This window comes from Lissotriton helveticus, chromosome 1_1 (genome assembly GCF_964261635.1).
Source record: "Lissotriton helveticus chromosome 1_1, aLisHel1.1, whole genome shotgun sequence".
NCBI lineage: Eukaryota > Metazoa > Chordata > Amphibia > Caudata > Salamandridae > Lissotriton > Lissotriton helveticus.
Genome location: NC_136057.1, coordinates 260,682,521 through 260,710,261, shown reverse-complemented (window position 1 = coordinate 260,710,261; position 27,741 = coordinate 260,682,521). Strand labels below are relative to the sequence as shown.

The following is a 27,741-nucleotide window of genomic DNA, read 5'->3' as shown; positions in this document are numbered from 1 at the left end:
ATACTCCTGACGTGAAGTTTGTGACCGGTAAAGGTTTTATATACAGTGTCTACTGATAGCCTTGAGTAAATAAGTGCTGGTACAGTGACCTGAAAAGGAAGGGGACAAATACTAGACACACACAAACGTAATATAAAACACACTCTATAAAGGTCAATTCTTATTAGTTACTGCGAGTTTACTCAGAATGGAAAAAGTTGTCATCACAAGAACATGTTTGCATACTTGTTATCCAGAAGTCCGAGACATCATGAGCCTTTAGAACGGTGGGGACCCCGTGCTATTTGCACTCTGTAGGGAGAATAGTTGCATTAAGGATGTTCTAGAAACTCCCTTGGTTCTAGCAGGAGTGGCCTTGTAGAAGCAGCTATGCAGTACTTACATTAGTCAGGATACTACCTTGATCGACTGTCCCCTCCGCGGCTCCGTGGTGAATGAGAAGACGGGAGCATTTTGTATTTATGCTAACCTTAATTGGCTCAATTTTCCTGCTGCTCGTGCGGTGTACGTGTGATCGTAGGTAGCTGTGAATTGAAGAGACATGACCCTGAAGCGGTTCCGGTGAGTTTCGACCTGGAACTGCAAGGGGACAAGTCCAGACGGGACTAGACCACTAACTATCTAACTCTCTGCGCCTGCGCCGTTATGGGCGTATTGAATCAAAAAGGCACGCTTGAATTCTGCGCTGAGGTTTTGCCGAGTTGACGTGTACCCGGGACCAATTGTTAAGGCACATGATAACGGAACCAAGTCGATTTACAGGAAGTTGGAATTTTTTTTTTTACACAATATGGGGATATTTATACTGAGTAAAAATACAAAATAGGGGGGTGATAAGGGAAACACGATGGGCTTTTAACAGGAGAATCTCAAATGAAGGACTAAAAGGGGGATACAGCCCTGCAAATAGATTTTGCCATGCCTATTGTCATCATCCAGGTCGTAGTAGGAAGTGTAATTACTAAAAAATCACAGAGCTAACTGAACAAGGGATGGTCAGCCTAGCTAAGCTGCTAATCAATAAATTGGTTGTCATAGGGTCACCCCGAGGTTTACTCTAATTAAGAAAACAGACTCCAAGGAAGATTATCATTAAGTCCCGTGACATTGGTGCCCAAGTGGAAAACCCAACTTTTTTCCTTTCCTCGGAGGCTGTTCTCTGATGGTAGTTGTTCTATGATTGTCCATTGTAGGTAATTTACTGTGTGTGTTTCAGACAGGTAGTGTGTCACCATTTTCGTAGTACTCTTTTTACATTGGACATTGCTCTTATGTTTGCTGATGCGAATTTTGGCTGGACGTGACGTCAATCCCAATGTATTCTAAACCACATGGGCACGTGATCATGTAAATCACGTTCCGGCTGTTACAGTTGGTGAATTTTCTTTGCTGTCAATCACTGCCATTCCTGAATATGACCCATCTGCTTTTCTTGGACAGGTGGCATGTGCTACAGTTGCCAGAAGGGTGGTGGCCTTGGACTGGTAGTAGGGTCGGATTGTGGGTGGTCATGACATGGCTTGCGTGTGGTCGTGTATGGACCTGAGGTTTCTACCCCTCTTTTGAGTGGACAGTGGTTTCTCAAGGTTGAGTTTACCCCAATTTAGGATTTTCCAATGTCTGTTCGCAATTTTTGATATCCGGTTGGAATGGGTATTGTAGGTTGTCACGCAGATTGGTCTTGCCTCTGAATCTTTGGGAACGTTGTCTTCCAAAAGGGCCTCCCTGTTGTTATTGCGCACCCTCTTCATTGCTCTGTCAATGATGGGGGCAGGATAGTTCCGGTGGGAGAGTGTGATCTTCAAATCTGAGGCCTGTTCCTTTTGGCCTGTTAGGCTTGTACAGCTTTTCAGGAGAAAAAAAAGAAACTGTCCATAACGGAGATTGTCGCGACAGTGATAACAACGTATAACAACAGACAGTTCTTTGCAGTGGGTTTGAAGTGTGGTCTTCAATGATCCACCCTCCGAGTAAATGTTCAGGTCCAGAAACACTAGTTAGTCCCGTGATGTGGTGCTTGGAAACTTGAGGAAGAAGTTCTGCTGGTTGAGCCACTCCATAAATTGTTCGGTTGATGGGATGTCCCCTTCCCAAATGATCAGCACATCGGCAATGTACCTCTTCCAGGTCTTAATGTTGTGCCTGAAAGGGTTATCCTGATGGAGAATTTTGCAAGTCTCCTGATGATGTACATAGAGGCCAGCCAGGCTGGGAGCAAAAGTGCTCCCCATGCTGGTCCCAAGTTTCTGTAAAGAGTGTCTTCATACAAGAAAAAGTTCTTGGTTAGGGCCAAATTAATGCATTCCATTACTAGATTCCTTGGTGTTTGGTACTCCCAAGGGTTAGAAAAAAGAATATCCTTAATAAAGTTGAGTGTTTCATCATGGGGCAGACTGGTGTACACACTCTACATCGAGCCCCAAGAGTAGTTGTCGCTCAGTGTCAAAGGTCTGGTCTTGTAGTAGCTGTAGTACTGCTTTTGTGTATTTCAGGTAGGTGTTAGTTTGTTGCATCAGGGGCGGAGGAAGGCATCAGCAAATTTAGACAGGGGCTCCAAAATTTAGCCTATGCCCGAAATTATCGGGCAACCTGGTGGTTTTACCAGGTATTTATGTATCGTGGGGATTGTGTAGAAACATGGGGTCCTAGAGGATTTCTGGATCAGAAACTCAGCTCCTTTTTTGTGTGCCAGAGCTTCTTTCACTATCCCTGTGATCTGGATTCGTAAGGATTCTGTGGGGTCTTGCTCTAGAATTGCAGAGTTCCTCCTGTCTCCCAATAATCTCCTGCACTCATTGTCATAGGCCGTTGCCGTCTCGATTACTATTGCCCGCCCTTATCGGCTGGTTTGATGTTGATCTTTTTGTTTTTTTTTAAATGTTGCATGGCTTCCTTCTCCATTTTGGTGGCATTCTGAAAGGGAGTCTGGCCATCCGTGGTCATTTGTCCTAGGTCTTCCTTCACTGCCTTCTCAAACGTCAGTAGTTCCACTGGTAGTGAGGAGTCTGGTGGAGTGAAGGTTGAGTTGAGCCGTAAGCCTGTATCTGATGTTTCAGTTGCGGTGGTACCCTTCTCTTTGAAGAAAGGCCGTAGCTTTAGTTTCCTTATAAATTCTTGCATTTCGTCATGGATCTTGAATTTTTCCAGCCTGTTTGTGGGTACAAAACCCAAGCCTTTTTCTAGGACCCTTCTTTGAGTATCCATGAGTTTGAGTTCTGTGATATTCACCACTAGTTGCCCCTCTTGCTGGTGGACGCCTGGTTGTTGAGTGAGCCCGTCAATCTCCTTGTCGAGACGTGTGGGTCCTCTGTTCTTACATTGTCCAGTGCACATTATTGCCTCTCCTGTTTCTGCCCCGTCTGGGTCCTGGGTGTGATCCTAAAAAAGGCGGTGGCCCGTAGTAGCCATAATCGTAATCGGGTGCCCATTGTTGGTGTGCACCCCCATTGTTGGAGGTCCATATGTATATTGTTGGAAAGCAGGTGGGCCTTGGTAGTTACCCCATCCTCTTCATCTCGGATTATACGGTCTTTGGTATTGTTGATCTCCTCTCTGGTTCTTAAAAGAGTTCCTCTTGCTTGAGTAGGAACCGTTAGAACTGGTGCCTGAGGTGTTGCTGTCGGATGTATGACATTACAACGCATGCTTTTACCACGCATGCCTTTACAACACGGTATGTACAACGAATACCTTTACAATGCATAGCGCTTTGGGGTGCTGGATAGTGAATAGTTTAATTTACTATTCCAACTCCAGTCCCCGTGGATAGTAGGGAAGGTGTTGGATAGTAAATTAAATCTATTCCCTATCCTAGAGCGCCCCCCAGCGCAATGCGTTGTAATGGTTTGGGTTGTAAAAGTTGCGTCGTAAAGGCACTGCGTGGTAAAAGTTGCGTTGTAAAGGATGTTTCCCGTTGCTGTCTTGGTCACTGTTGAAGTCCTTTGGTACATAGTCATCCCTTGTGTATGGATAGGCCCTCTCATGGGTGAAGCGTTCCTTATTCTTTTAAAGTTTGTTGAACTTACTTTGAGAGTGATCTCAAACTCCGGCATTTGTTAATTGAGTTATTCCACGCGTTTTTTCAACATAGCATGGGATTGATAGGTCTTCAGTTGTACCTCCAATTTTTGGATGTCTATTTTCAGATCTTGCGCTATCCGGGTGGCAGTCTTTATTATCGGAACTAACCAGTCTCTGGTACAGTGCCACAAAATGAGTGACCAGTCCTTTCTGAATATCTTATCGTTCTGAAAAATGAATGGTTCATTGCGAACAATCAGACCCTGAGGTGCCGCATTGGCCCTCAGGTATTCTGTCATGAAAAGGCCATGCAGTGCTGTTTTAACCTGCATTCTTCTTAGGTTGGTAAGTTTGTCCCAGTACGTCCAGACACACTCTCTCCCCACTCCATCCTCTGGTAGTTATGGTACTCCTTCTGATCCACACATGTCTAGAAATGTTCTGAGGAGAGGTCTGTGGATTCACCTTTTATGCAAGCCTGTGGAAAGGGGTAAGCCTTTTCCCATCCCCTAAGCTAGTTTTGGTCAGTTCCTTTCCCCTCTACTGGGTTTAGTGCCAGCCTAACTTGAGAGACAAAGTACAGGCAGGCCCATGTGTGAGCTGCATAGCCAGTGACAGTGTGAGCTTTCTTTGAAATCAGGGAGGGACTGATTACAATCCCCCCAGTCCATCCTGTTAAGGAGAGGAAAAGGCCATTTGTCCACTCATATGGCAAAACCTCAGGGGAGCCACAAGGGTCAGGTGGCACTGGTCCCTGACAGAAAGGCACATTTGGTTTAGGCAGGAAAATGTCAACTTTCTAACAGTGTCTTTTCCAACATGGTGATATAAAATGTGACTACCATTAAATTGTATTTTGCAACACTATTAAAATGAGACCTTGAATTTAACTGAAGTTAAGTGTTAAAGGGTGTTATAATGTAACTCGTTGTTTTGGTATAGCAGAGCCCGCTTTGCTATAGTCAAAAACAGCATTTTACTGCTAGGAAATGTAAAACATTAAATATACATGTACTACCTTGTTAATGCAATGCGCCTCACCCAATGGGCTTTTAAGGCCTACCTTAGTGGTGACGGTTTAAAAAGGACGGTTTAGTGCTGTTAAAAGGTTTATTTTGCGAGGCTGGAATGGCAGTTTAACACATTATACCCAGACTGCAGGGGCAGCTTGGAGACTGGTTTTATAATGCTACTTTAGAGGGGGACACAATGAATGCTGAAGCCCCCTGATAATATTTAACTTACAGGCTCTGGGTACCATATACTAGGGGCATACAGGTAAACTAAATGTGTCAATCAGGTACAGAAATGTTATCATGTTTAGAGAAAGGAGCAGAAGTGCTTTACCACTGGTTAGCAGGAGCAATGTGCACAAAGGCCTATTGCCAACAAAAACGGGTTCAGCAACAGAAGGCAAAATCCTGGGCTGAACCTAGAGAAATGGCACATTTCCAACAATGTGGATTGTGTGTTTATACATATGCTCCACTGTAAAATTGCATCACTATGCTCATGTATTATTATAGTACTATACAGTAACATAAAGATGTATTGGGTTTTGGATCACTGACATCCGTATGTCTCCTTCACCCTTGTTGGTTTCAACTCCCCCCTTGCCTGCACATCACTCTCTCTCCAACCCCTTTCCCAGATATGATCCTTCTTTCCATGTTTATTTCACTAGGAAGGTAAATTCTTATGGAAGTGTTGCTCCTTTGTGTATGTATGAATACCCAAAGGCTTTATACATTTCAAAATTGTGAACATTGTCCTCATTTGTATAATAATAACTCCATCTTTCTGCCAATTGCTTACATTTCTTTTTTTCTTCCTACACGGTATTCTCTGCCAGTTATTGCAGGTGCCCAGGAAACGTGTTTGTGTGCTCAAGGTGACTGTGCAGCCGGCTGGGTTCAGTATAAAAATGCGTGTTACAGGAGATTTGATTCAAGGGTTTCTTGGCTTGCAGCAGAGGTAAGTCCTGCATGCATAGATTAAGAGGCCCATAATATAGTCAGGACATTCACATAACCATAACAACTGGACCTTAAATCCTAAACCTTTTAAGACAGGATAAACCATAAGGAACCTCCCAACTCCTCCAGACCCTTCAAGCAAATATGAATTGAATTCCATGTTTCTGCTGCAGATTACATACACAATTTGTAAAAGCTTTCTAACCCTAAACGTCATTAAATGTAGTCCTCATATGTTGCATGAAACACAAATAACTTCCACTTTCCACTTTTTGATTGTTTGTTTGATTTGTGATTAGTGTTTAATAATATAATTTCATAGCAATTTCACTCTGCAGAATCACCTCTAAGGCCACTTGTCTCGCATGATGGACATCCCCAGTTTCTTTTAAACCTGCAATTTTGAGTGATTCACATAAAACATTATAAGGTCCTTATAACAGTTGGATGGATCTGTATCCCTACCATTCTGAGCGGCACTGGATGCATATCTGTTTCTAGTACCCCACATTATGGTTCCACACATGTGCAGATTTATTTACTCCAGTATTATTGAGTCCAGAACATAAGCAGAATACCTGGAGTCCTGTTTAATTTATATCCTCTGTCTGATTACTTCATTCCCCCTTTTTGAGCAGAGATAACATGGGCGGTATTGGGGTAGCGAGGAGAGAAAGCAGGGGTAGTTTTTCATGCCCTGATGACACCTAATTGACTCCCATGAATGCATTGCTGCCAAATTGCACCTCCACATGCATAACAACTAGGTGAATCAATCCATCAACCCTGATGTAAACACAAAAGACTGGAGTCTGTGATCTGATACTTGGTGGGCCAAATATCTCATGAGGTTTCACAGAAGCATCTACATTTGAGAATGGGGTTAACATTAAAGCATCGATGAATGAATTCATGTGAACAAAATTAAATCAAGAGCTACCGCGTATCTCTTGAAGATATGCTGGGAAAACATTAAAGTTTCAGTATACACCATATCATTTCTGTAAGCCTTTTTACACGTTGTGGTGGAAGCGTGGTGGACCAGTGTAAGTTCAATCATTGGTGTTTCAAAAATATCCATACAGTATTATACCATGTCCTCTACCACTTTCAGCTTGTGCTCTGGCATACAGAAAATTTGCTCAGTAGATTTAACGCTATCAAGTTAAAGCACAATTTGATGACAGCAAATTTAGAATAGTAGTAACTGGAAATCTCACTATGAAGCTATGGTGAACATGTCAAACCTTAAGTAGGTGACTCATGTATGACCGAACCAAAAATGTGCTCAACATCTCTTTAAGCATGCTATTCCACCATTTCGTTTCAGTGAGTTCTATATGACAGAATCAAAACTTGTTCTGTAAAGAAGATTCACTGTAAGAAATTGTGTGATTAGTTGCAAAGCATGTGAGTCTTTCACAAGATATAGTCCTCAAACGTCCTCTTATTAGAAACCAAGCACGTCATTGAAGTACTTGATTTTCTCAGAGTAGTGAAACACAGCAGTCCAAGGCCAGTGTTTTTTCTTTTAAAAAGGAATATACTATTATTACACTACTGAATACAATACATTAAATTACAAACATATGCATACAGGTAGGTGTAAATATATTTGGTGATGCTTCCATATCACTTTGCAACCTTAGTGGTTTCTGAACCCAATAATTGACAATTCCATCCACCTATCGGGGATGTAGCAGCACAATATAAGGGAGTGTAATTACACAGAAGCCAAGCTTGCTGATTTTTAATGGTGTCACCAAATGAATAATACCAGTCAAAGATCCAAATTCAAGATGGCACCAATCATACTTCGTATACATGAAGTAACCAGGAGTATCCTTCGGGGGGACTGGTACAGATTGTTCCAGTAACCCTTTCCGGGTACCCAGTTTACACAATTTAGAAAACAAAGGCATTTTCGTCAATGAATAAATAATTTACACTTGATAGCTTGATATACCCTGTGTATCAGAGTACAAACATACCGTTTTCTAGAAACCTAGAACCCGTCTTGACCGTGCTCTGAAAATCAGAACCCGTCTTGACCGTGTCCTGAAAAAGATCAGAACCCGTCTTGATACACCCCCAGCAGTACTCACCGAGGTGCAGAGAACTTGAAGACCTTGGAAACCAGGTCACTGGACTTGTTGCGCTGCGCTCTTGATCAGGGGCTTGTCGGGGTTCTGAAGACTTCAGACTCGGCAACTTCACAATGTTCAGGCTCTGGGTCAAGACTTCCGCTGTCGTCCTCACCGCCTCGTGTGGATGGCTAGGCCACGGCTCGGTCCCTCTTCGACACGAAGGAGTTCATGCAGGAACACCCTGCAGTGTGCACTTGGAAGTCCGTCGGTGTCTGGAGAGACAGGTTCGGGTCCGCATCACCGGCGTGTGGGGAGAAATGGAAGTCCCTGTTCGGGCGCCAATTTGCTGTGGTAAATATTTTAGTAATTTACCTTGATCGGAATTTCTATAATATCAATAAGGTCACGCATGAAGAGCAGAGTCCATGGTGGTTAGAATTCAGGGTCTTTATTCAGTAACTCGAGTTAAGGGAGAGCTCCGTCACCTAAGGAGGCTCGGGAATGGTCTCTACTTTAATCACAGAAAACATGGCACTTATACACAGAAAAGAGGAAGGAGCTTCCCTTGAGTAATGTTCAGTTAAAAAATGTGGCAATCATACAGAGATCATGGCAGTAGCGACATAACTGTGTCATAATCATGAGGAAGTCATGGCAGAGGCAGAGAGTTGAGAAATAACCCTAGGCTGGTTCCTTAGATAAGAAATAGAGAAATGGTGCTGACAGGATGTCTGGTGTCATGTGTTTAGCAAACAGGAGCTGGTTTCTCGGAATTGGTCGTGTGTCTTGGTAAACGGGGGCTTATTTCTTGGAATCGGTCTGACCATGAGTGGGGGTGGTTACAACGGGGGCTCGTTTCTCGGAATCGGCCTGACCATAAGAATGTGCAGTTGCAGTTTGAGGAAGAGATGTGTTTTGCGTGAATTAGGCTTATTTTAAGAGGCAATGTGTAAAGAGGTTGTATGCACCACGTAAACAGTTAAACAGTGAAACAGTGGAAACAATGACAAAATAAAGCCATTACAGCTTAGAAACATGAAGTAAGAATTTATCAATAAGACAAGACAAAAACAAAGAAAATCCACTATGTAGAAGTTGAGATATGAATTTTGAAGAAATAAATGTCAAAGTAACGCTTAGAAGCAAATAGCTCTTAAAGGGTTAACTTGTTGTGCCGGACCGAGATTAAGTCAAAAGTTCAGGTAGACCACGAGGGAGTGACAGCCGGATGCAGGCACCCACTTAGGCCTGCGGAACAAAAGTACCTTGATATGCATGGACAGAGATTGGGTGCAGCCAAGTGATGCCTTTGTGTTCTCTGATGTAGCATGGGCGATGCGACGAGGCCTGTGATCAAAGCATCTGTCATGCATTGCAGCGAGACTAAGTGGGATGCGACAACTCCAGGTGTAATGTGCCGACCTGATTCCAGCGGCAGCAGATGACACATAGATAACACTGCAGCAGGCCCCTAGGTACAAGCCCAAGGGTCCAGGACTGGGTTAGCACCTCTTGGCAGGACAGATTCACCAGCAGATGAGCCTAAGGGTTGGAAAAGGAGAGGTCTAAGTCTTTTATGTCCCAAAGAGTTAAGCATCATGAGGCAAGCCTGCAAACCCTTAGAGTCGCTCTGGGTTCAAGTGATGCAGTTCCAGTACTTCTCAACCAGTCAGAGAGAGAGAGTGGAAGCAGCAGGGCAACAGAGCAAGGGAAGAGGTCAGCAACCAGAAGATCCAGCAGAGTGGCAACCCTTTAGCAGCACAGTGGTTCATCTTCTTCCTGACTAGGAAGTCACAGGTTCTCACGTGTGCCACTTTAGTTGGGTAGGAGACCCAGTACTTATACCCAAATGTGCTTTTGAAGTGAAGGTGAATTCAAAGAAGGGTCTTTGAAGTTCACAAATTCCTCTCTTCCTAGCTTGGGCTTCATACTCTCAGTGAAAGGTAATCAGCCCTTTATGTGGGGTCTGCCCACTACCTATTGGATTGTAAGTGTCAGCCCTTCTCCCCAACCTGCCCAGGAAGAGCCATCAGACTGCAGATGTATGTAGCTGGGTACTCAGACACACATCCTCCTTGTGTTTGTGGCTGTTTAGAGGGAACGCACAGAGTGTATTTGTCACCCACCCCAAATGTGTATTGGAGGCAGCCTGTACGGCACACACAGCTAGGAGCAGAGAAATGGCCACTTTCTAAAACAAGCATTTCTAAAATAGTAATGGTAATTCCAACATTACCAGTAAAGAGGATGTATCCTTGCAATTCCAAAGATATAAACCATAATGCAGATACATATCTAAATACGCCGATGGCCTAAGAGAAGTGATGCATCTTGAGGGATCCTATAAGATTAGTTGGCTATCAAATAGAAAAAAGTTCCTCATAGCATTGGGATTCAGTGCAGCCTGGGACTCAGGGACTCCGCTGAATAAGTCAGTCATTAGAAGTGCCTACTGGGCTTGAGTTGACAGACAGGAGACTGGAAACCCTAGCCTAGGTAGGCTGACTGACAAGTTTCGCTTGCATAAACAGGTTCCAAGCCTAGAATCCTATTTAGATTTTATTCAGAAACCCAGAGATAGGGCTCTTTACATCCAGTTTAGATTGGGAACACTTCATGTCCGTGAACACACTAGCAGTTGGAAGCCTCCCTACCAGACACACTCATCTTGCCCACACTGCAATGGAGTGGTTGAAAGCGTCCCGCACCTTGTGTTCGCATGTATTGCATATACTAATCCAAGGAAAAAATGGTTGAATCCTATTTGTTGGCAATTAGGAACCAGGAATCACCGCGAAGCACTGAGAATACTGCGAACGGATACTAATACTACTCTTGCTTGCGGTGTGGCCAAATTTCTGAGCTGGGCAACTTATGTCCCAGATGAAGATTCTTTTTAAACTTTGTTTTACTTCGCTTCAAAGCTGAAACAGTTTAATCTACTTTTAAACCATGTATTGATTGTTTTTACCTTGATGAATTGTTATTTATTGATTGCATAATTATGTATTGGAGGCAAGGAGAAAGGAAAAGGGAAAGTCGTATCAGCTAGTTGTGTTTTGAATTTTTCCCTAATATGGTACCCCTGTCCAAAATGTTATACTTTTTACCTTTTTCACGTAATTTGTAAAATGCTTTTATGATATATTTATATCGAAATAAAGCTTTGATGATGATGATGAGATACTTTTTTTAAATCTGGAAATATAGCTTAAAAGAGTGTTAAGTAATTTCCAGTGTTACCCGATGAGAGAAGTAGGCCTCACAATAGTGAAAACGAATTGAGCTGTTGGTCACTACCATGACATGTAAAACCTAAGAGTACATGTCCTACCTTTTACTTACACAGCAACCTGCCCTTAGAGCTACCTTGGGGTGACGTAGATGTAACAAAGGTGCAGTTATAGGGCTGGCAAGTAACTTTCAATGCCAAAGTGAAGTGGCAGTAAATTCCACATGCAGGCCATGCAAAAACTGGCTTGAAACATGGTTAAGGGGGTACTTATGTCGGTGGCACAATCAGTACTACCGGTCTACTAGTTGCATGAAATGTACAGGTCTAGTGCACATGTAGTGCACTTTTCTAGTAACTCAAAAGTAAATTAAACATGCTAATTACAATGAAGTAATATTACCATGGTTGGGGGGGACAGCACAAGCACATTAGCACTAGTTGGCAGTGCTAAAGTGTGCAGAGTCTTAATTCCAGCTAAAACAAGGTTATAAATGTAGGAAGGAAGATAAAAGGTTGGGGGAAGACCATCCTAAGGCTGTCAGGTCTACCAAAGTTCAACACATGTATCAGTCTTCGTTTTATATAACCCAAACTGCCATTGCAGCCATAGAAACTATACAAGGGGTCATTGCATTTCAGAACCCAAGAGCAGAAGCTTCACCTTTCTTGGGGTCAGGGATTCAATTGCCTGGGAGAGGTAGGTTTGGTATTGTTAAACAATTCCAGGTAGGTGCAGTCCCTCACAACACAAGTAAATAACATTGGTGGTGCCTGTGTCCCTCTTTTTTTTCAAATCAAATTTTATTGTTTTTTGTTTCATGCAAAAGGACCCAGATGGTCCATGTACATACATGGGACTTTGCAGGATGAGACCCCAAAAACATGTAAAATCCAAATCTATGCACAGAAAGCCCCTGTTAACCGCCCCTCCAACTCCAATGCAGTGTCTAAAATCTTATACAGTGTCTGTTCCAGATCTCATTGCAATACCCAGTATTTCTTGGCCATAGTATCTGAGGTCAGCATATAATTGTAGTCCTGTGGCTCCAAGAACAAGCCCGGAGAATCTGCCCACCTCTACCAAATCTTCTGATGTTTCTGAGGAGCATTCTCTAGCCTGAAGTACTGCTATTTTGAGTCCCGCACTTCCATGCTCCCAGAGACTGTGGCTCACTGGTCTTCCACTGTCTAGTCCAATGGCGTTTATAATGATTCCCGCCTATTCCCTCACTGATATGGTGGAGAAGCAGTTTTGGAACAAAAGGAAGGGGCATGCTAGAACTGCACCCAAACAAGACACCGACCCCTTCCAGATCATGTCAATGAACTGCAGCTTCACACAATATGTATGAATATGCCTTCCTCTGCCTAACAATAGAGGCATGTGAAAGATCCTATGAGACCCAGGAGCCAAAGGTGGCTTCTCGTATAGTATGCTATATGTAAATATTTTAATTGGATCAGTTTCAGGCGGAAAGATATCGCCACTCCACCAGGGGCCTGTTGAGCCTCTGCCCAATCATCTGCGTCTACATTGTCAATGTTGGCTTGCCATGTCACTCAGAGGGCATACATCATAGTGGTGCTGTTAGTGACCACGGAGTGATTAATTTTGGGAACTTTATGGCTATCTAAATCACTCATTAGGAGGTTGTCCTCTAGCAGGCTCAATTCTGGGAGATCTAAAAAGTTTCACACATGGTAGGAGATAGCATCACACAGCTGCAAGAATTTGTAAAAGTGGCTGCATTGCATCATGAATTCAGTTTGGAGAACCTGGAATGATTTAAGCATTATGAAGGTCGCCCAGTGAACAGATGGCAATATAATCCTACCCTTAGAAGCCCATCAGCTTTGCTACCGGTGGGAAGATGATGCCCCTCCACAGTGGTGTCTTCAGCGTCCAGCGTCCCCACCAGACCATTTTGCAAAGGGATTCTCTCCATACCTGCACCACTACCCATGTGCTTCCCTCCATAAAGTAGGTCCAGTCCAGAGATATCACCCATCACCCACCTCTCGCTGGCATAGGCTGGGTGATCCCACAGACTAAACAACCAATCATTAAGGATCTGCAAATGGTAGGCATCATAATATGATTAAACATCTTCAGCGAATGAACAAGGTTAGGCATAAGAGCCATCCATCAATTAACCCGGGCCTTAGGGAGAAGTTTGATCTCAATGTTAAGTAGAGAGATTGGGAAATATGAAGAATGAGCCACCAGTGGATGCCCCGGATTAGCAAACACAATGACTTCAGCATGTCTCCAATCTGGAGGAAGTCCTTTCTCTGTAATTGCTGTATGGAATGCCTCCAGCAGGTATTCCCCCAATTGCGGCATATAGGCTTTGAGGAATTCGCTGGTAAGACCATTAGGTCCAGGGGCCTTCCCATTAGTTTCTCTTCTGTAAGCAGCTCATACATGCGAAGACCAAAAAAAAGTGCATTCCATAGCATTGCTCTCCTGATCGAGAAAGCCCTCCCTCCCTTTCTGGCCTTGGAAAACCGGGGAACACATAATAGGTGCTTGAAATCTGATCTATTATAAAAAATGGGGTAACCCAAAGCGGTTTGTTGGACCTGGGTGATCAATATTATCAAAAACAATGGCCCAACCCGTGATTGATTGTCAGTTCAATGAATCATATACTCACAGTTGATTATTTCCAAGGCTAAGTAAGGATTAAAGTTATTCTCCTCTTGTTGATTAAATCAAAAAATTATTCATTCTGTTAAGAAAGCAACCACCTATCAAAACTGATTTATTTACAAAAAGGAGTTTTAATAAATTACTCCAAACACAGCGAGAAATTTTATATATACATTTATACAATATTCAAAGCAAACGGTAGAAGAGAAAGCAACGTGCTTCTACAAGGGTGCCGGAAAAAGAAGAAAAAAGTGGTTTGGAGAAAAAAGGGGTGTAAGCCTCAACAGAAAAGTGACATAGGGTTATATTAAATCGAAACAATACTGGAAAGGATTCCGCGTATTATTAAATCAGGCCACTAATAATATTATTCCATTTTGAACATTCATACAGTCTTGACTGGCATGTATAATGTTTGAAAGAGTAGTGGTCCTGTTTATGGAGAAGGGGCGTCGACGTTTCGACCCGTCTTGGGGTACAGGGGTGACTGGGAACCTCGACCTGCGGGTCTTCCTCAGGACGTGTATGGCACAGCCTTCGTACCGTGGCTAAATCTGATCTAAGCGTGCTCGTCAATTGATACAGGAGGAGTCTCTTTCTGAGGTATCTAGGTCCAATGTAGTGCATTGCCTGAAAAGCAAGGGTCAAGGCCTTGAATTTAATGCGCTTTGCAACCAGAAGCCAGGGAAGGAGCTTAATATGAGGAGAAATGTGCTGACAGAACGGCAATCTGCGAATAAGTCTTGCTGCCGCGTTCTGAATCATCTGAAGTCTGTGAATCAGATTGCTGGGAAGTCCCAGGTACAGACTATTCGTATAATCTAGATGAAATGTCACCTTCGCATGAACTACTCTTCTGGCAAAAGGAGCAATTTCTCAGCTTGCCAAAGCAGACCGATAAGACATGGAGTACCACTTGACACACAGATTTCTAGCTTCCTTAGCCGGACAGGGCGGATTTCCTAAGTCAGCCGGCACCCAGAGTCCTGCGGGAGGGGAGAGGGCTGACCAAAGAACATGATCTTTATCTTGTCAGCGTTTAATTTCAGCGTGTTCTTGTCATCCAGCTGGTGATGTCTTTCAGGCAACCTGTTAATCTAGCAAATGAGTCCCTTGACTGATCCTTAAAAGAGAATATCAGCTGTATATCATCTGCATATGAAACAGCCTTCAACTCCAAGGTGTCAATCAGATTGAACACTGGTACCATGTAGATATTAAAGCGCAGGGGTCTTAGTGCTGAACCCTATGGTACCCTCACCTTAGCGGCTTGATATGGTGGGAGAAATACACTTTGAGTGTGATTCTGAAGGTAGGACTGAATACATGCAAGGGCTGTGCCCTGGACACCAATCTGTTCAAGCCTATTTAGCAGTATGGAATGAGTAACCAAGTCAAAGGCCTTGACAGATCCAAAAGGATCACCATAGCCAAAGCTCCTGCATCCATTGACATTCTAATAGACTCTGCCACCTCCGCCAAGGCTGTTTCCATGCTATATCCTGTGCGGAAGCCTGACTGAGTGTTGTGAAGGATATCATGGTGGTCGATATACTTTGTAAGTTGGTGCTGCATTATTGTTTCTAACATTTTTGTCAGATCAGGTAACAGAGAAATAGGGCGATAATTCCTAAACTCCTTGGGGTCGCGTTAGTTTTTTTCAAGAGAGTCAGAAGGAGCGCCTGTTTCCAGACATTAGGAAAGATGCCCATGGACAATGAGGTATTCCAGATGAAATTCAGTGCTGGATTAAACCAGTGAGCAAGTAATCTAAGAATCTTGGGAGGACAAGGGTCGATGGGAGATCCCGATTTACACCTCAAGGTTTACACCTCATGGTTGCAACCAAGGATTATTGAGAAGAAATATTGGCAATCTCCATAAAGGTGCCATCAGACATACCGGTTATTGGAGCCTAGGAAATCAATAAAGACACTTCACATGTGAAATAAGAGCATACATGCTGAATCTTCTTCTCGAAGAAGTTGGAAAGATTAGAACATAACTCTAAAGAGGGCAGGATTTTCCCTTCGGCCACAACAGGGTTAGTAAAGTGTTAGACCTGGCATCTTTGGCGTGGTTTCCCCTGTCTGTTTGGCCTCCACCTCCTGTATTTTTGATGCTGTGCTGGATTTCGTTTTTGCTGGTTTAGATGCTTTGGACACTGTGCCCCTGCTGATCAGTGCCAGAGTGTAAGTGTTCCCTGTGTAAATTGTTATGATGATTGGATATACATGATTGGCATATTTGTATCACCAAGAAGTCCCTAGTAAAGTGCACTGGACAAATGCTACTAGTGGGCCTGCAGCACTGATTGTGCCACCCACATGAGTAGCCCTAAAATGGTGTCTCAGGCAGTGCCTGTGTGGAGTCTGTGAACTGCCATGTCCTCCTGGTCAGTGTCCCCACTGACCAGGCCTAACCCTTCCCTTTTTGTGCACATTGGTCACCCCTATGGAAGGCCCAAGGTACCCCCCTGAGCAGGGTGCAGTGTATGTGAAAGGTAGAGCATGTACTGGTGTAGGTGACATGCTCTGGTAGTGAATTACACCCATTTTCGTTTTTCACTATTTTAAGGCTCTCTTGCTCCAAAGGTTAACATGGGGGATGCTGGCTAATGCTGGCTACAGTGGCTACCAGCATTTCTTCCCATAGGAACAAGATAGGACATAGGAGTCTAGTATCCCTGAACTCAGAATTTAATAACACATTTTTTAGGAAAGGTTGTTTTTAAGTCCTGTGTTTGAGAACAGCACTTTTGGAAATTTGCTGTTCTCTTGTCTGACCTTCCTGTGTGCCTTGGCCTATTTGTGTATTGACTGTCTGGTTTGAGAGTGACAGGGGCTGGGGATTCCCCAGGAGGCTGGCTGAGTCAGCCCTAGGCTGAATGACTGCCTTGCAACTTGAGTGGTGGGAGGAGATAGCACCTGGGCCTGAATAGGGCTGTGCCTGCCTTCCACTATGCTGGCTCCACCTCCTGCTGGGCGGCTGACGACCCTGCCCCTCACTCTGAAAGGAAAGGAGAAGCCAGGAAAACAAAGTGCTCAAGAAACACCTAGAACTGGTTCAGACCGGGCTCAGGGCCCACTTGCACAAAGAGAACAAAGACTTTTAGGGGTATAAGTACAGGACCCCTGACAACAGAAAATTAGATCACCCTGGAATCAAGAAGGAACCTCTGCCAAGTAGAAAGCTGAAACTGATGAAGGAAGATTGTCCAGCTGTTGCTCTGCTGGATTGCCCTGCTGTTGCTTTGCTGCCAAGGAGAGGGGAAGGACTTTGCTTTGTGCTGTGTCCCGTTGCTTGAAGGAATCTCCAAGGGCCTGAGAAGAGCTGGCTCCCTGTTATGAAGTCCCAGGAAGAAAAGGACTTCACCCCCAGCTTCCCCTGAGCTCTACTGAGAGAGTTCTGTCCTTCCTTGAGTGCTTGGCCCATGTTTGGTGCCTCTGGAAGTTGTACCTGTGTTGGGAAGCTGGAAACACAGCTTGAGAGACTTTGATACAGAAAAGTTATCGCATCACCCGCTGCGGAGCGCGTCCCCGACAGTGCGAGGAAATTCCCGCCGCTACGAAGGTCGAGATCGCCGTAGCGCCTGTTGCCGCTGTCAGAGTTATTGCATCATTCGCTTGCGGGACGCACCCGATCGGTGCGGGAAGTCTAACATCGCTGCGAGTTTCGCTGCAGAGACTGTCGTCGCTGGGTGAGATCGGCGCACCGCCTGCTTGCGGATCGCATCACGTCGCTGCGAGAGTTATAGCCGAAGCCATCGCATCGAGGAGCTGCGAGAGAGAAGATCACCGCTGGTCCGCGCATCGTCGCCCCGGAGATCGTCGCAACTCCAAAGATCGTCGCATCGTGCCTTTGCGAGAACAATCTTCCTACAGAACCTATGCGGACGATACTCAGCTGGTGGTCTCGCTGGCACAGGAAAATGACTATTCCGCCAAGGTGGACCTGGTAGGTTGCCTGGAGAAAGTAAAAAGCTGGATGACTCTGTCTTGTCTCAAACTCAATGGGGACAAGACAGAGCTCATGCTACTGGGTAGGACAGCCCCAGCATCAATTAGTTCCATTTGGCCTCCCAATTTAGACCCGACACCTGTACCTAAAGCCGCCATCAAGAGTCTGGGTATCTGGCTTGATAAGCCCCTGACATTTGACTACCAGGCCACTAGACTAGCCGCGACCTGCTTCGGCTTACTCAGAACTCTCACATTTTATAGCCAGACAAATGGTGATACAGGGTTTGATCCAATCACGTTTGGATTTTGGAAATGCCCTCTACTTAGGTGCTCCGGACTTTACTCTGCGAAAATTGCATATAATTCAAAATTGCGCTGCTCGCACGTTACTGCAAATCCCACGTAGGATGTCTGCCAAACCTGGCCTGAAGAAACTGCACTGGCTTCCCGTTAAGGACAGAATTAGCTTCAAGTCTCTTTGCATTGCCCATCAGGCTTTCTGGGAGACGGGCCCAGCAATTAACATCCCTTTAATCACCCCATACCATCCCAGAAGACAATTACGCTCAGCCAACGCTTTTTTGGCTGTAGTGCCCAAGGTCAGAAGAACCAGAGCTGGAGGTCGTTCCTTTTCCTTCAATGTTGCTAAATTATGGAACGATTTCCCTCTTCATCTAAGGTCCAATCCGGAATTTACATCTTTTCGGAAACAATTAAAAACATTCTTATTTAATAAATAAAGCTTTCCCCATTATATGTACCCCCAGTTAACACTCTTAGTCTTAGCGCTTGGACGCCTCAGGGCAACTATGTGCGCTCTATAAAAATCATTTTCATTTCATTTCATTACGCACCGGAAACCAGACAAGTGGCCTTCTTCCTCCCCATACAGACCGGATTCGTCGCAACACGCCCGCTGCTGCAGCGGGGCTGTCGCAAACGCCTCCCTAGGTCTCAGGTGCAACGCACTCCTTGTTTTCCACCGCACCAGCTTCTGCTTTTTGGAACTTTGTTGCAACTAAAGGTACTGTGAGCTAACGTGACGCAACTGTGAACTTTTCACGCAACTGTGGATTATTTTAACGCAACCTAAAGAAACTTTATCGCAACCTTAAGAACTCTTTTGAAACCATATTCTTGAACTGTGTATGTTGGATTTTTGTCATTTTGGGTCTTGTGTAGTTTAGATTAAATACCTTTATTTTTCTAAACTGTTGTGGAGTTAGTTTGTGGTGTTTTCACTGTGTTACTGTGAGTGTTGGTACAAATACTTTACACATTGCCTTCTGATTAGCCTTGACTGCTCGTGCCAAGCTAACTAGAGGGTGAGCAGGGGTTATCTCAGAGGGTTTCCTCCTTGCCCTGACTAGAAGCAAGGGTCCCTATTTGGACAGTGGTATCTACCTCTGCCAACTAGAGACCCTCAGATCTAACATTGTTGGTCAGCGGTGGGGATTTGAACTTGTATTTGTACTAGACCCAGAGGGCCCGATTCACAGAATCAACTTAAGACTCAATCCTAAACTTACTACTATTTTGCTATTCACAGAATGCACTTACTACTGTTGGCATTCACAGAATGAACTTACTAGTTTTGGTATTCATAGAAGTTAGGATTTTGTCTTAAGTCTGTCTTAAGTCTGTCTTAAGTTTGTCTTAAGACAAACGTAAGACAAAATCCTAACTTCTGTGAATACCAAAAGTAGTAAGTTCATTCTGTGAATGCCAAAAGTAGTAAGTGCATTCTGTGAATACCAAAATAGTAGTAAGTTTAGGATTGAGTCTTAAATTCATTATGTGAATCGGGCCCAGAGTGATTGGTGTACATCACTAGTGAGTGCAGACCACTACGCCACCACATACAACTGTTTTTGATTTTTGATTCTATTTTTGAGTAACTCTTCAAAGCATCATGTCTGCGAACGGAAAGGCATTCAGTGAGGGGGCAGAAGTAGAATTTGTCATTAGGGATTTGTATTCCTACAAAATGAAGGATCTTAGGAGATTCTGCCAAGAGTTTGGCTGCCCCGTAAAGAGTACCTAAAGGAAAGAGGAGCTGCAGAAAATATTGGAAGCCTATTGGGAGGCACAAGAGGGAAATGATGATGTGAATACAGGGAATGGTTTTCAAGTCACAGATCTTCCCGTGGGCAGAGTGGGCTCAGGTGCTGGCAGTAACCATTCCGGTAGGGGTCTGACCCAAGAAGAGTTAGAGGAGAATCAAAGAGTGAGAGAATATGACTTGGAAGTCCTGAAGATAAAAATGAAGCAATTGTAAATGGATAAAGAGAGAGAAAAAGCGGCGGAGAAGAGCAAAAGTGCCCGTGCCTTGGAGGAGAAGAAATTGCTTCTGGCTCATGAGCTGAGCATGAGAGAACTGGATCTTAAAGTTAAGGAGGTGGATGCCAGTTCAAATGGCGCGCAGCCAGTGCATGGGGGTAAAGTATATATTCCCAAGGATCTGGTACAGAATTACAATAAGAGTGAGGATATTTATGCCTGGTTTACTTCCTATGAGATTGCATTGAGAATGAATGGTGTGCCTGAACAGCATTCGGGGGCGGGCCTGTGGAAACATTTTGAGGCCTCTGGGAGGAGTGCTCTAGAGCCCTTAGAATTAGCAGGTGCCATGACCTACCCCAATATGAAGGAGGCCCTATGTGTCAGGTATGGACTTATTCCAGAGCAGTACATTACAATTGGGGCTGGGGTCGCACACTACACACACACCAGCGGGATTGCCCCTAAGGACTGTGGTCAGTGTAGTTCATGTTCCGCGATGCATCTTCTTTCGATTGTCTGCTATCTTCGCTATCTTCGCCATCCCTGGACACGTGTTTCGGGGTATTTACCCCTCATCAGCAGTGATTAGGCCTTGTTCTGGGGTAGCCGGTGGCTGCCAAATATTGCCAGGTTTAGTACCACTCAGGCGCGCAGGTGCGGGGTCCCAGGCTCGTCAGCCAACTGCTCGACGGAGCTTTAACATTACAATTGGGGGTGGGGTCGCACACTACTCACACACCAGCGGGATCGCCCCTAAGGACTGTGGTCAGTGTAGTTTGTGTTCCGCGATGCATCTTCTTTCGATTCTCTGCTATCTTCGCTATCTTTGCCATCCATGGACACATGTTTCGGGGTATTTACCCCTCATCAGCAGGGATTAGGCCGTGTTCTGGGGTTGCCGGTGGCTGCCAAATATTGCCAGGTTTAGTAGCACTCAGGCGCGCAGGTGCGGGGTCCCAGGCTTGTCAGCCAACTGCTCGAGGGAGCTTTAACATTACAATTGGGGGTGGGGTCACACACTACTCACACACCAGCGGGATCGCCCCTAAGGACTGTGGACAGTGTAGTTCGTGTTCCGCGATGCATCTTCTTTCGATTCTCTGTTATCTTCGCTATCTTCGTTATCCCTGAACACGTGTTTCGGGTTATTTACCCCTCATCAGCAGTGATTAGGCCGTGTTCTGGGGTTGCCGGTGGCTGCCAAATATTGCCAGGTTTAGTACCACTCAGGCGCGCAGGTGCGGGGTCCCAGGCTCATCAGCCAACTGCTCGAGGGAGCTTTAACATTACGATTGGGGTTGGGGCCGCACACTACTCACACACCAGCGGGATCGCCCCTAAGGACTGTGGTCAGTTTAGTTTGTGTTCCGCTATGCATCTTCTTTCGATTCTCTGCTATCTTAGCTATCTTCGCCATCCCTGGACACGTGTTTCTGGGTATTTACCCCTCATCAGCAGGGATTAGGCCGTGTTCTGGGGTTGCCAGTGGCTGCCAAATATTGCCAGGTTTAGTACCCCTCACGCGCGCAGGTGCGGGGTCCCAGGCTCGTCAGCCAACTGCTCAAGGGAGCTTTAACATTACAATTGGGGGTGGGGTCGCACACTACTCACAAACCAGCGGGATCGCCCCTAAGGACTGTGGTCAGTGTAGTTTGTGTTCCGCGATGCATATTCTTTTGATTCTCTGAAATCTTCGCCATCCCTGGACACGTGTTTCGGGGTATTTACCCCTCATCAGCAAAGATTAGGCCGTGTTCTGGGGTTGCCGGTGGCTGCCAAATATTGCCAGGTTTAATACCACTCAGGCGCGCAGGTGCGGGGTCCCAGGCTCGTCAGCCAACTGCTCGAGGGAGCTTTAATATTATAATTGGGGGTGGGGTCGCACACTACTCACAAACCAGCGGGATCGCCCCTAAGGACTGTGGTCAGTGTAGTTTGTGTTCCGCGATGCATCTTCTTTCGATTCTCTGCTATCTTCGCTATCTTTGCCATCCCTGGACACGTGTTTCGGGGTATTTACCCATCATCAGCAGGTATTAGGCCGTGTTCTGGGGTTGCCGGTGGCTGCCAAATATTGCTAGGTTTAGTACCACTCAGGCGCGCTGGTGCAGGGTCCCAGGCTCGTCAACCAACTGCTCGGGGGAGCTTTAACATTACAATTGGGGGTGGGGTCGCACACTACTCACACACCAGCGGGATCGCCCCTAAGGACTGTGGTCAGTGTAGTTTGTGTTCCGCGATGCATCTTCTTTCGATTCTCTGCTATCTTCGCTATCTTCGCCATCCCTGGACACGTGTTTCGGGGTATTTACCCCTCATCAGCAGGGATTAGGCCGTGTTCTGGGGTTGCCGGTGGCTGCCAAATATTGCCAGGTTTAGTACCACTCAGGCACGCAGGTATGGGGTCCCAGGCTCGTCAGCCAACTGCTCGAGGGAGCTTTAACATTACAATTGGGGGTGGGGTCGCACACTACTCACACACCAGCAGGATCGCCCCTCAGGACTGTGGTTAATGTAGTTCGTGTTCCGCGATACATCTTCTTTCGATTCTCTGCTATCTTCGCTATCTTCCGCATCCCTGGACACGTGTTTCGGGGTATTTACCCCTCATCAGCAGGGATTAGGCCGTGTTCTGGGGTTGCCGGTGGCTGCCAAATATTGCCAGGTTTAGTACCACTCAGGCGCGCAGGTGCGGGGTCTCAGGCTCGTCAGCTAACTGCTCGAGGGAGCTTTAACATTACAATTGGGGGTGGGGCCGCACACTACTCACGCACCAGCGTTATCGCCCCTAAGGACTGTGGTCAGTGTAGTTTGTGTTCCGCGATGCATCTTCTTTCGATTCTCTGCTATCTTTGCCATCCCTGGACACATGTTTCGGGGTATTTACCCATCATCAGCAGGGATTAGGCCGTGTTCTGGGGTTGCCGGTGGCTGCCAAATATTGCCAGGTTTAGTACCACTCAGGCGCGCAGGTGCGGGGTCCCAGGCTCGTCAGCTAACTGCTCGAGGGAGCTTTAACATTACAATTGGGGGTGGGGTCGCACACTACTCACACCACAGCGGGATCGCCCCTAAGGACTGTGGTCAGTGTAGTTCGTGTTCCGCGATGTATCTTCTTTCGATTCTCTGCTATCTTCGTTATCTTCGCCATCCCTGGACACGTGTTTCGGGGTATTTACCACCCATCAGCAGGGATTAGGCCGTGTTCTGGGGTTGCCGGTGGCTGCCAAATATTGCCAGGTTTAGTACCACTCAGGCGCGCTGGTGCGGGGTCCCAGGCTCATCAGCCAACTGCTCGAGGGAGCTTTAACATTACAATTGGTGTGTGAGTAGTGTGCGACCCCACCCCCAATTGTAATGTTAAAGCTCCCTCGAGCAGTTGGCTGACGAGCCTGGGACCCTGCACCTGCGCGCCTGAGTGGTACTAAACCTGGCAATATTTGGCAGCAACCGGCAACCCCAGAACACGGCCTAATCCCTGCTGATGAGGGGTAAATACCCCGAAACACGTGTTCAGGGATGGCGAAGATAGCGAAGATAGCAGAGAATCGAAAGAAGATGCATCGCGGAACACAAACTACACTTACCACAGTCCTTAGGGGCGATCCCGCTGGTGTGTGAGTAGTGTGCGACCCCACCCCAAGTTGTAATGTTAAAGCTCCCTCGAGCAGTTGGCTGACGAGCCTGGGACCCCGCACCTGCGCGCCTGAGTGGTACTAAACCTGGCAATATTTGGCAGCCACCGGCAACCCCAGAACACGGCCTACTCCCTGCTGATGAGGGGTAAATACCCCGAAACACGTGTCCAGGGATGGCGAAGTTAGCGAAGATAGCAGAGAATCGAAAGAAGATGCATCGCGGAACACAAACTACACTTACCACAGTCCTTAGGGGCGATCCCGCTGGTGTGTGAGTAGTGTGCGACCCCACCCCCAATTGTAATGTTAAAGCTCCCTCGAGCAGTTGGCTGACGAGCCTGGGACCCCGCACCTGCGCGCCTGAGTGGTACTAAACCTGGCAATATTTGGCAGCCACCGGCAACCCCAGAACACGGCCTAATCCCTGCTGATGAGGGGTAAATACCCCGAAACACGTGTCCAGGGATGGCGAAGATAGCAAAGATAGCAGACAATCGAAAGAAGATGCATCGCGGAACACAAACTACACTTACCACAGTCCTTAGGGGCGATCCCGCTGGTGTGTGAGTAGTGTGCAACCCCACCCCCAATTCCAGAGCAGTACAGACTGCAGTTTAGAAACTCTAAGAAGAAAGAATCTGAGACTTGGATGGTGTGTGTGAATTTGTACTCGCGTGCACTGGAAGGTTGGATGAAGGGCAGCAAAGTAGCTGATTACAAGGGGTTGTTACATTTCATTAGTTGGGAGCACTTGAGTAGTCTTTGTGTTCCAGAGCTGCGCCAGCACTTTTTAGACAGCAAGCTTACAGACCACATTAAGCTTGCTAAGGAGGCGGGCTGCTGGACCAGTACCAGAGTCCACAGAGGAATTGTGGGTACCACAGCCAAAGGTGGGCAGGGTCCCCAGCAGAAGAGTGGGGGGGGGACAAGGGTAACCAAAAGGAGTCCCCACAAGGGCCACAAAATAATTCCCAGGAGAAGGAATCCCAACCCCCCAGACCTAGACAGCCATGGACCCCTAGGGGCAGGCGGGACTACAGAGATCCCAGGGACAACAGAGGTCCACCTACCTGCTTTCACTGCAATGAGGTGGGACATGTTATCAGCCAGTGCCCCAAGAGACCCCCAGCACCCACTGGTGCTCCAGCCCCAGGTTTAGCAAGTGTAGCTCTGGGAGGGGATTTGGTTTCTAGTGGGGAAGTGGGGCTAGCAGTTATGTCCCTTGTCTCTTTAGGAGACCAAGAGATGGTCCAGGAAGCCTTACTGCCCCTGAACACTAAGAAATATGGGCAGAAGGAGACCGTCAATGGGAGGGAGACACAGGGGCCAGCGTGACATCCGTAAGGTGTCAGTGGGTGTCTGAAGAGCAGTGTCTCCCTAATGTACTCCGCCCTGTAGTAGCAGCTGACAGTTCAGTGCGCCTCTGCAAAGTGGCACGTGTTCCCTTTGAGTGGGGGGAGTCTCTGGTCTTTTGGAAGTTGTTGTCAGTGATGCCTTGCCTGTAGACTGTCTGCTAGGTAATGACCTGGAGAGTTCTCCATGGAAGGATGTGGAACACCTAACTCATTTGGAGATGTTGGGGTTGCCTGCGTGAATCTGTGTGACCACGCGTGCTATGGCAGCCAGTAGGGGTGATTCGATTCAGAAAAGGGGGAGGTGATGAACAGAGTGTCTGAATTAAGCAGACCACTCTTACCCAGTCCAAAGATCAGGGCTTGATCCATCACCGTTATTTAGCTCACTGCCCCATCCCAGCTCAGAACCTGGCTATATGCAAATGAGTCTGTCCCTGGCCCAGTGCATCATGGGAACAGGGCAGACCAAACTACCAAGCCAATTCTTCACCAGAAAGGAGACAAGCTTCCGGGGACCGGTTTCTGCCATTCCAGGCGTCGTCGGCCCGGCTTGCTTGAATCCTGATGGAGCAGTGAGCAAGGGACTCATGTCTGAGTATACCCTTCCACGCTTATGGTGGACAAAATGATTCAGAAAAGGGGGTGGTGATGAACAGAGTGTCTGAATTAAGCAGACCACTCTTACCCAGTCCAAAGATCAGGGCTTGATCCATCACCGTTATTTAGCTCACTGCCCCATCCCAGCTCAGAACCTGGCTATATGCAAATTAGTCTGTCCCTGGCCCAGTGCATCATGGGAACAGGGCAGACCAAACTACCAAGCCAATTCTTCACCAGAAAGGAGACAAGCTTCCGGGGACCGGTTTCTGCCATTCCAGGCGTCGTCGGCCCGGCTTGCTTGAATCCTGATGGAGCAGTGAGCAAGGGACTCATGTCTGAGTATACCCTTCCACGCTTATGGTGGACAAAATGATTCAGAAAAGGGGGTGGTGATGAACAGAGTGTCTGAATTAAGCAGACCACTCTTACCCAGTCCAAAGATCAGGGCTTGATCCATCACCGTTATTTAGCTCACTGCCCCATCCCAGCTCAGAACCTGGCTATATGCAAATTAGTCTGTCCCTGGCCCAGTGCATCATGGGAACAGGGCAGACCAAACTACCAAGCCAATTCTTCACCAGAAAGGAGACAAGCTTCCGGGGACCGGTTTCTGCCATTCCAGGCGTCGTCGGCCCGGCTTGCTTGAATCCTGATGGAGCAGTGAGCGAGGGACTCATGTCTGAGTATACCCTTCCACGCTTATGGTGGACAAAATGATTCAGAAAAGGGGGTGGTGATGAACAGAGTGTCTGAATTAAGCAGACCACTCTTACCCAATCCAAAGATCAGGGCTGGATCCATCACCGTTATTTAGCTCACTGCCCCATCCCAGCTCAGAACCTGGCTATATGCAAATTAGTCTGTCCCTGGCCCAGTGCATCATGGGAACAGGGCAGACCAAACTACCAGTAGGGGTGATTCAGCAGAACTGGAGCCTGAAACAGTGGCCCAGAGACCTGCCAGGAGAGGACAGGGCAGAGGGCGCGGGAAACCAGCCCCAGACGTTCCCACGGTCCAGGAGGAAGCAGACCCTGAGGGGGATGCCGTGGAACCTACAGGGGAGCAGGTAGCCGAACTGGGCGACCTACCTGAGCTGACCCATTGGCAGCAAGAAGGTGGGCCCTCCAGGGAGGAATTCTGCCAGGAGCAGAAAGAGTGCCCGTCTCTCATGGGTCTGCGGCAACAGGCTGCAGACCAGGCAGCAGGTGGAGCGGCCAGAGATCACTTCATCTACTGGGAAGATGACTTATTATATAGCGAGCCTAAGTTTGCTGAGCCCGGTGCAGCCCGTGTGCTGGTGGTACCCGAGCGCTTCAGGAACTTCCTACTGGGTCTGGCTCATGACGTGCCTCTCGCAGGACATCTGGGGCAAGAAAAGACCCTAAACAGGCTTGTCACCCACTTCCACTGGCCCCAGATGAGGAAGCATGTTGGTTCCTTTTGTAGGTCTTGCCAAACATGTCAGGCCAGTGGCAAGACTGGAGTGATGTGCAATGCAAACCTTTCCTGTGGTGAGCACCCCCTTCGAGTGGGTGGGCATCGACATCGTGGGGCCCCTGGACCCCAAGACAGCCTTAGGCATCAGGTTCATCCTGGTCTTGGTGGACCATGCCACCCGGTACCCGGAAGCAGTCCCTCTCAGGAAAATCACAGCCCCCGTGGTGGGCCGTGCATTGATGGGGATCTTTTCCCGTGTGGGGTTCCCCAGAGAGGTGGTCTCCGACCGGGGTACCAACTTCATCTCTAGGTACATGAAGCCTCTGTGGGAGGAGTGTGGGGTAACTTATAAGTTCACCACTCCTTACCACCCTCAAGGAAATGGGTGGGTTGAAAGCTTTAATCACACACTGAAGGGTATGATTATGGGCGTTGAAGAGCCCATGAGACGGAAGTGGGACTTCTTGTTACCATGCCTGTTGTTTGCCTACAGGC

The 27,741-nt window shown here is 46.7% G+C and overlaps 1 protein-coding gene across 1 annotated transcript in view; it reads left to right on the top strand.

Moving 5' to 3' along the window:
* Positions 1–27,741, top strand: part of LOC144769213 (echinoidin-like) — a 101,641-nt gene that overhangs the window by 33,184 nt on the left and 40,716 nt on the right. The window contains exon 3 of the mRNA XM_078653248.1: positions 5,873–5,994. Coding sequence (XP_078509374.1) covers positions 5,873–5,994 — 122 coding nt within the window. The remainder of the gene's footprint in view (positions 1–5,872; positions 5,995–27,741) is intronic.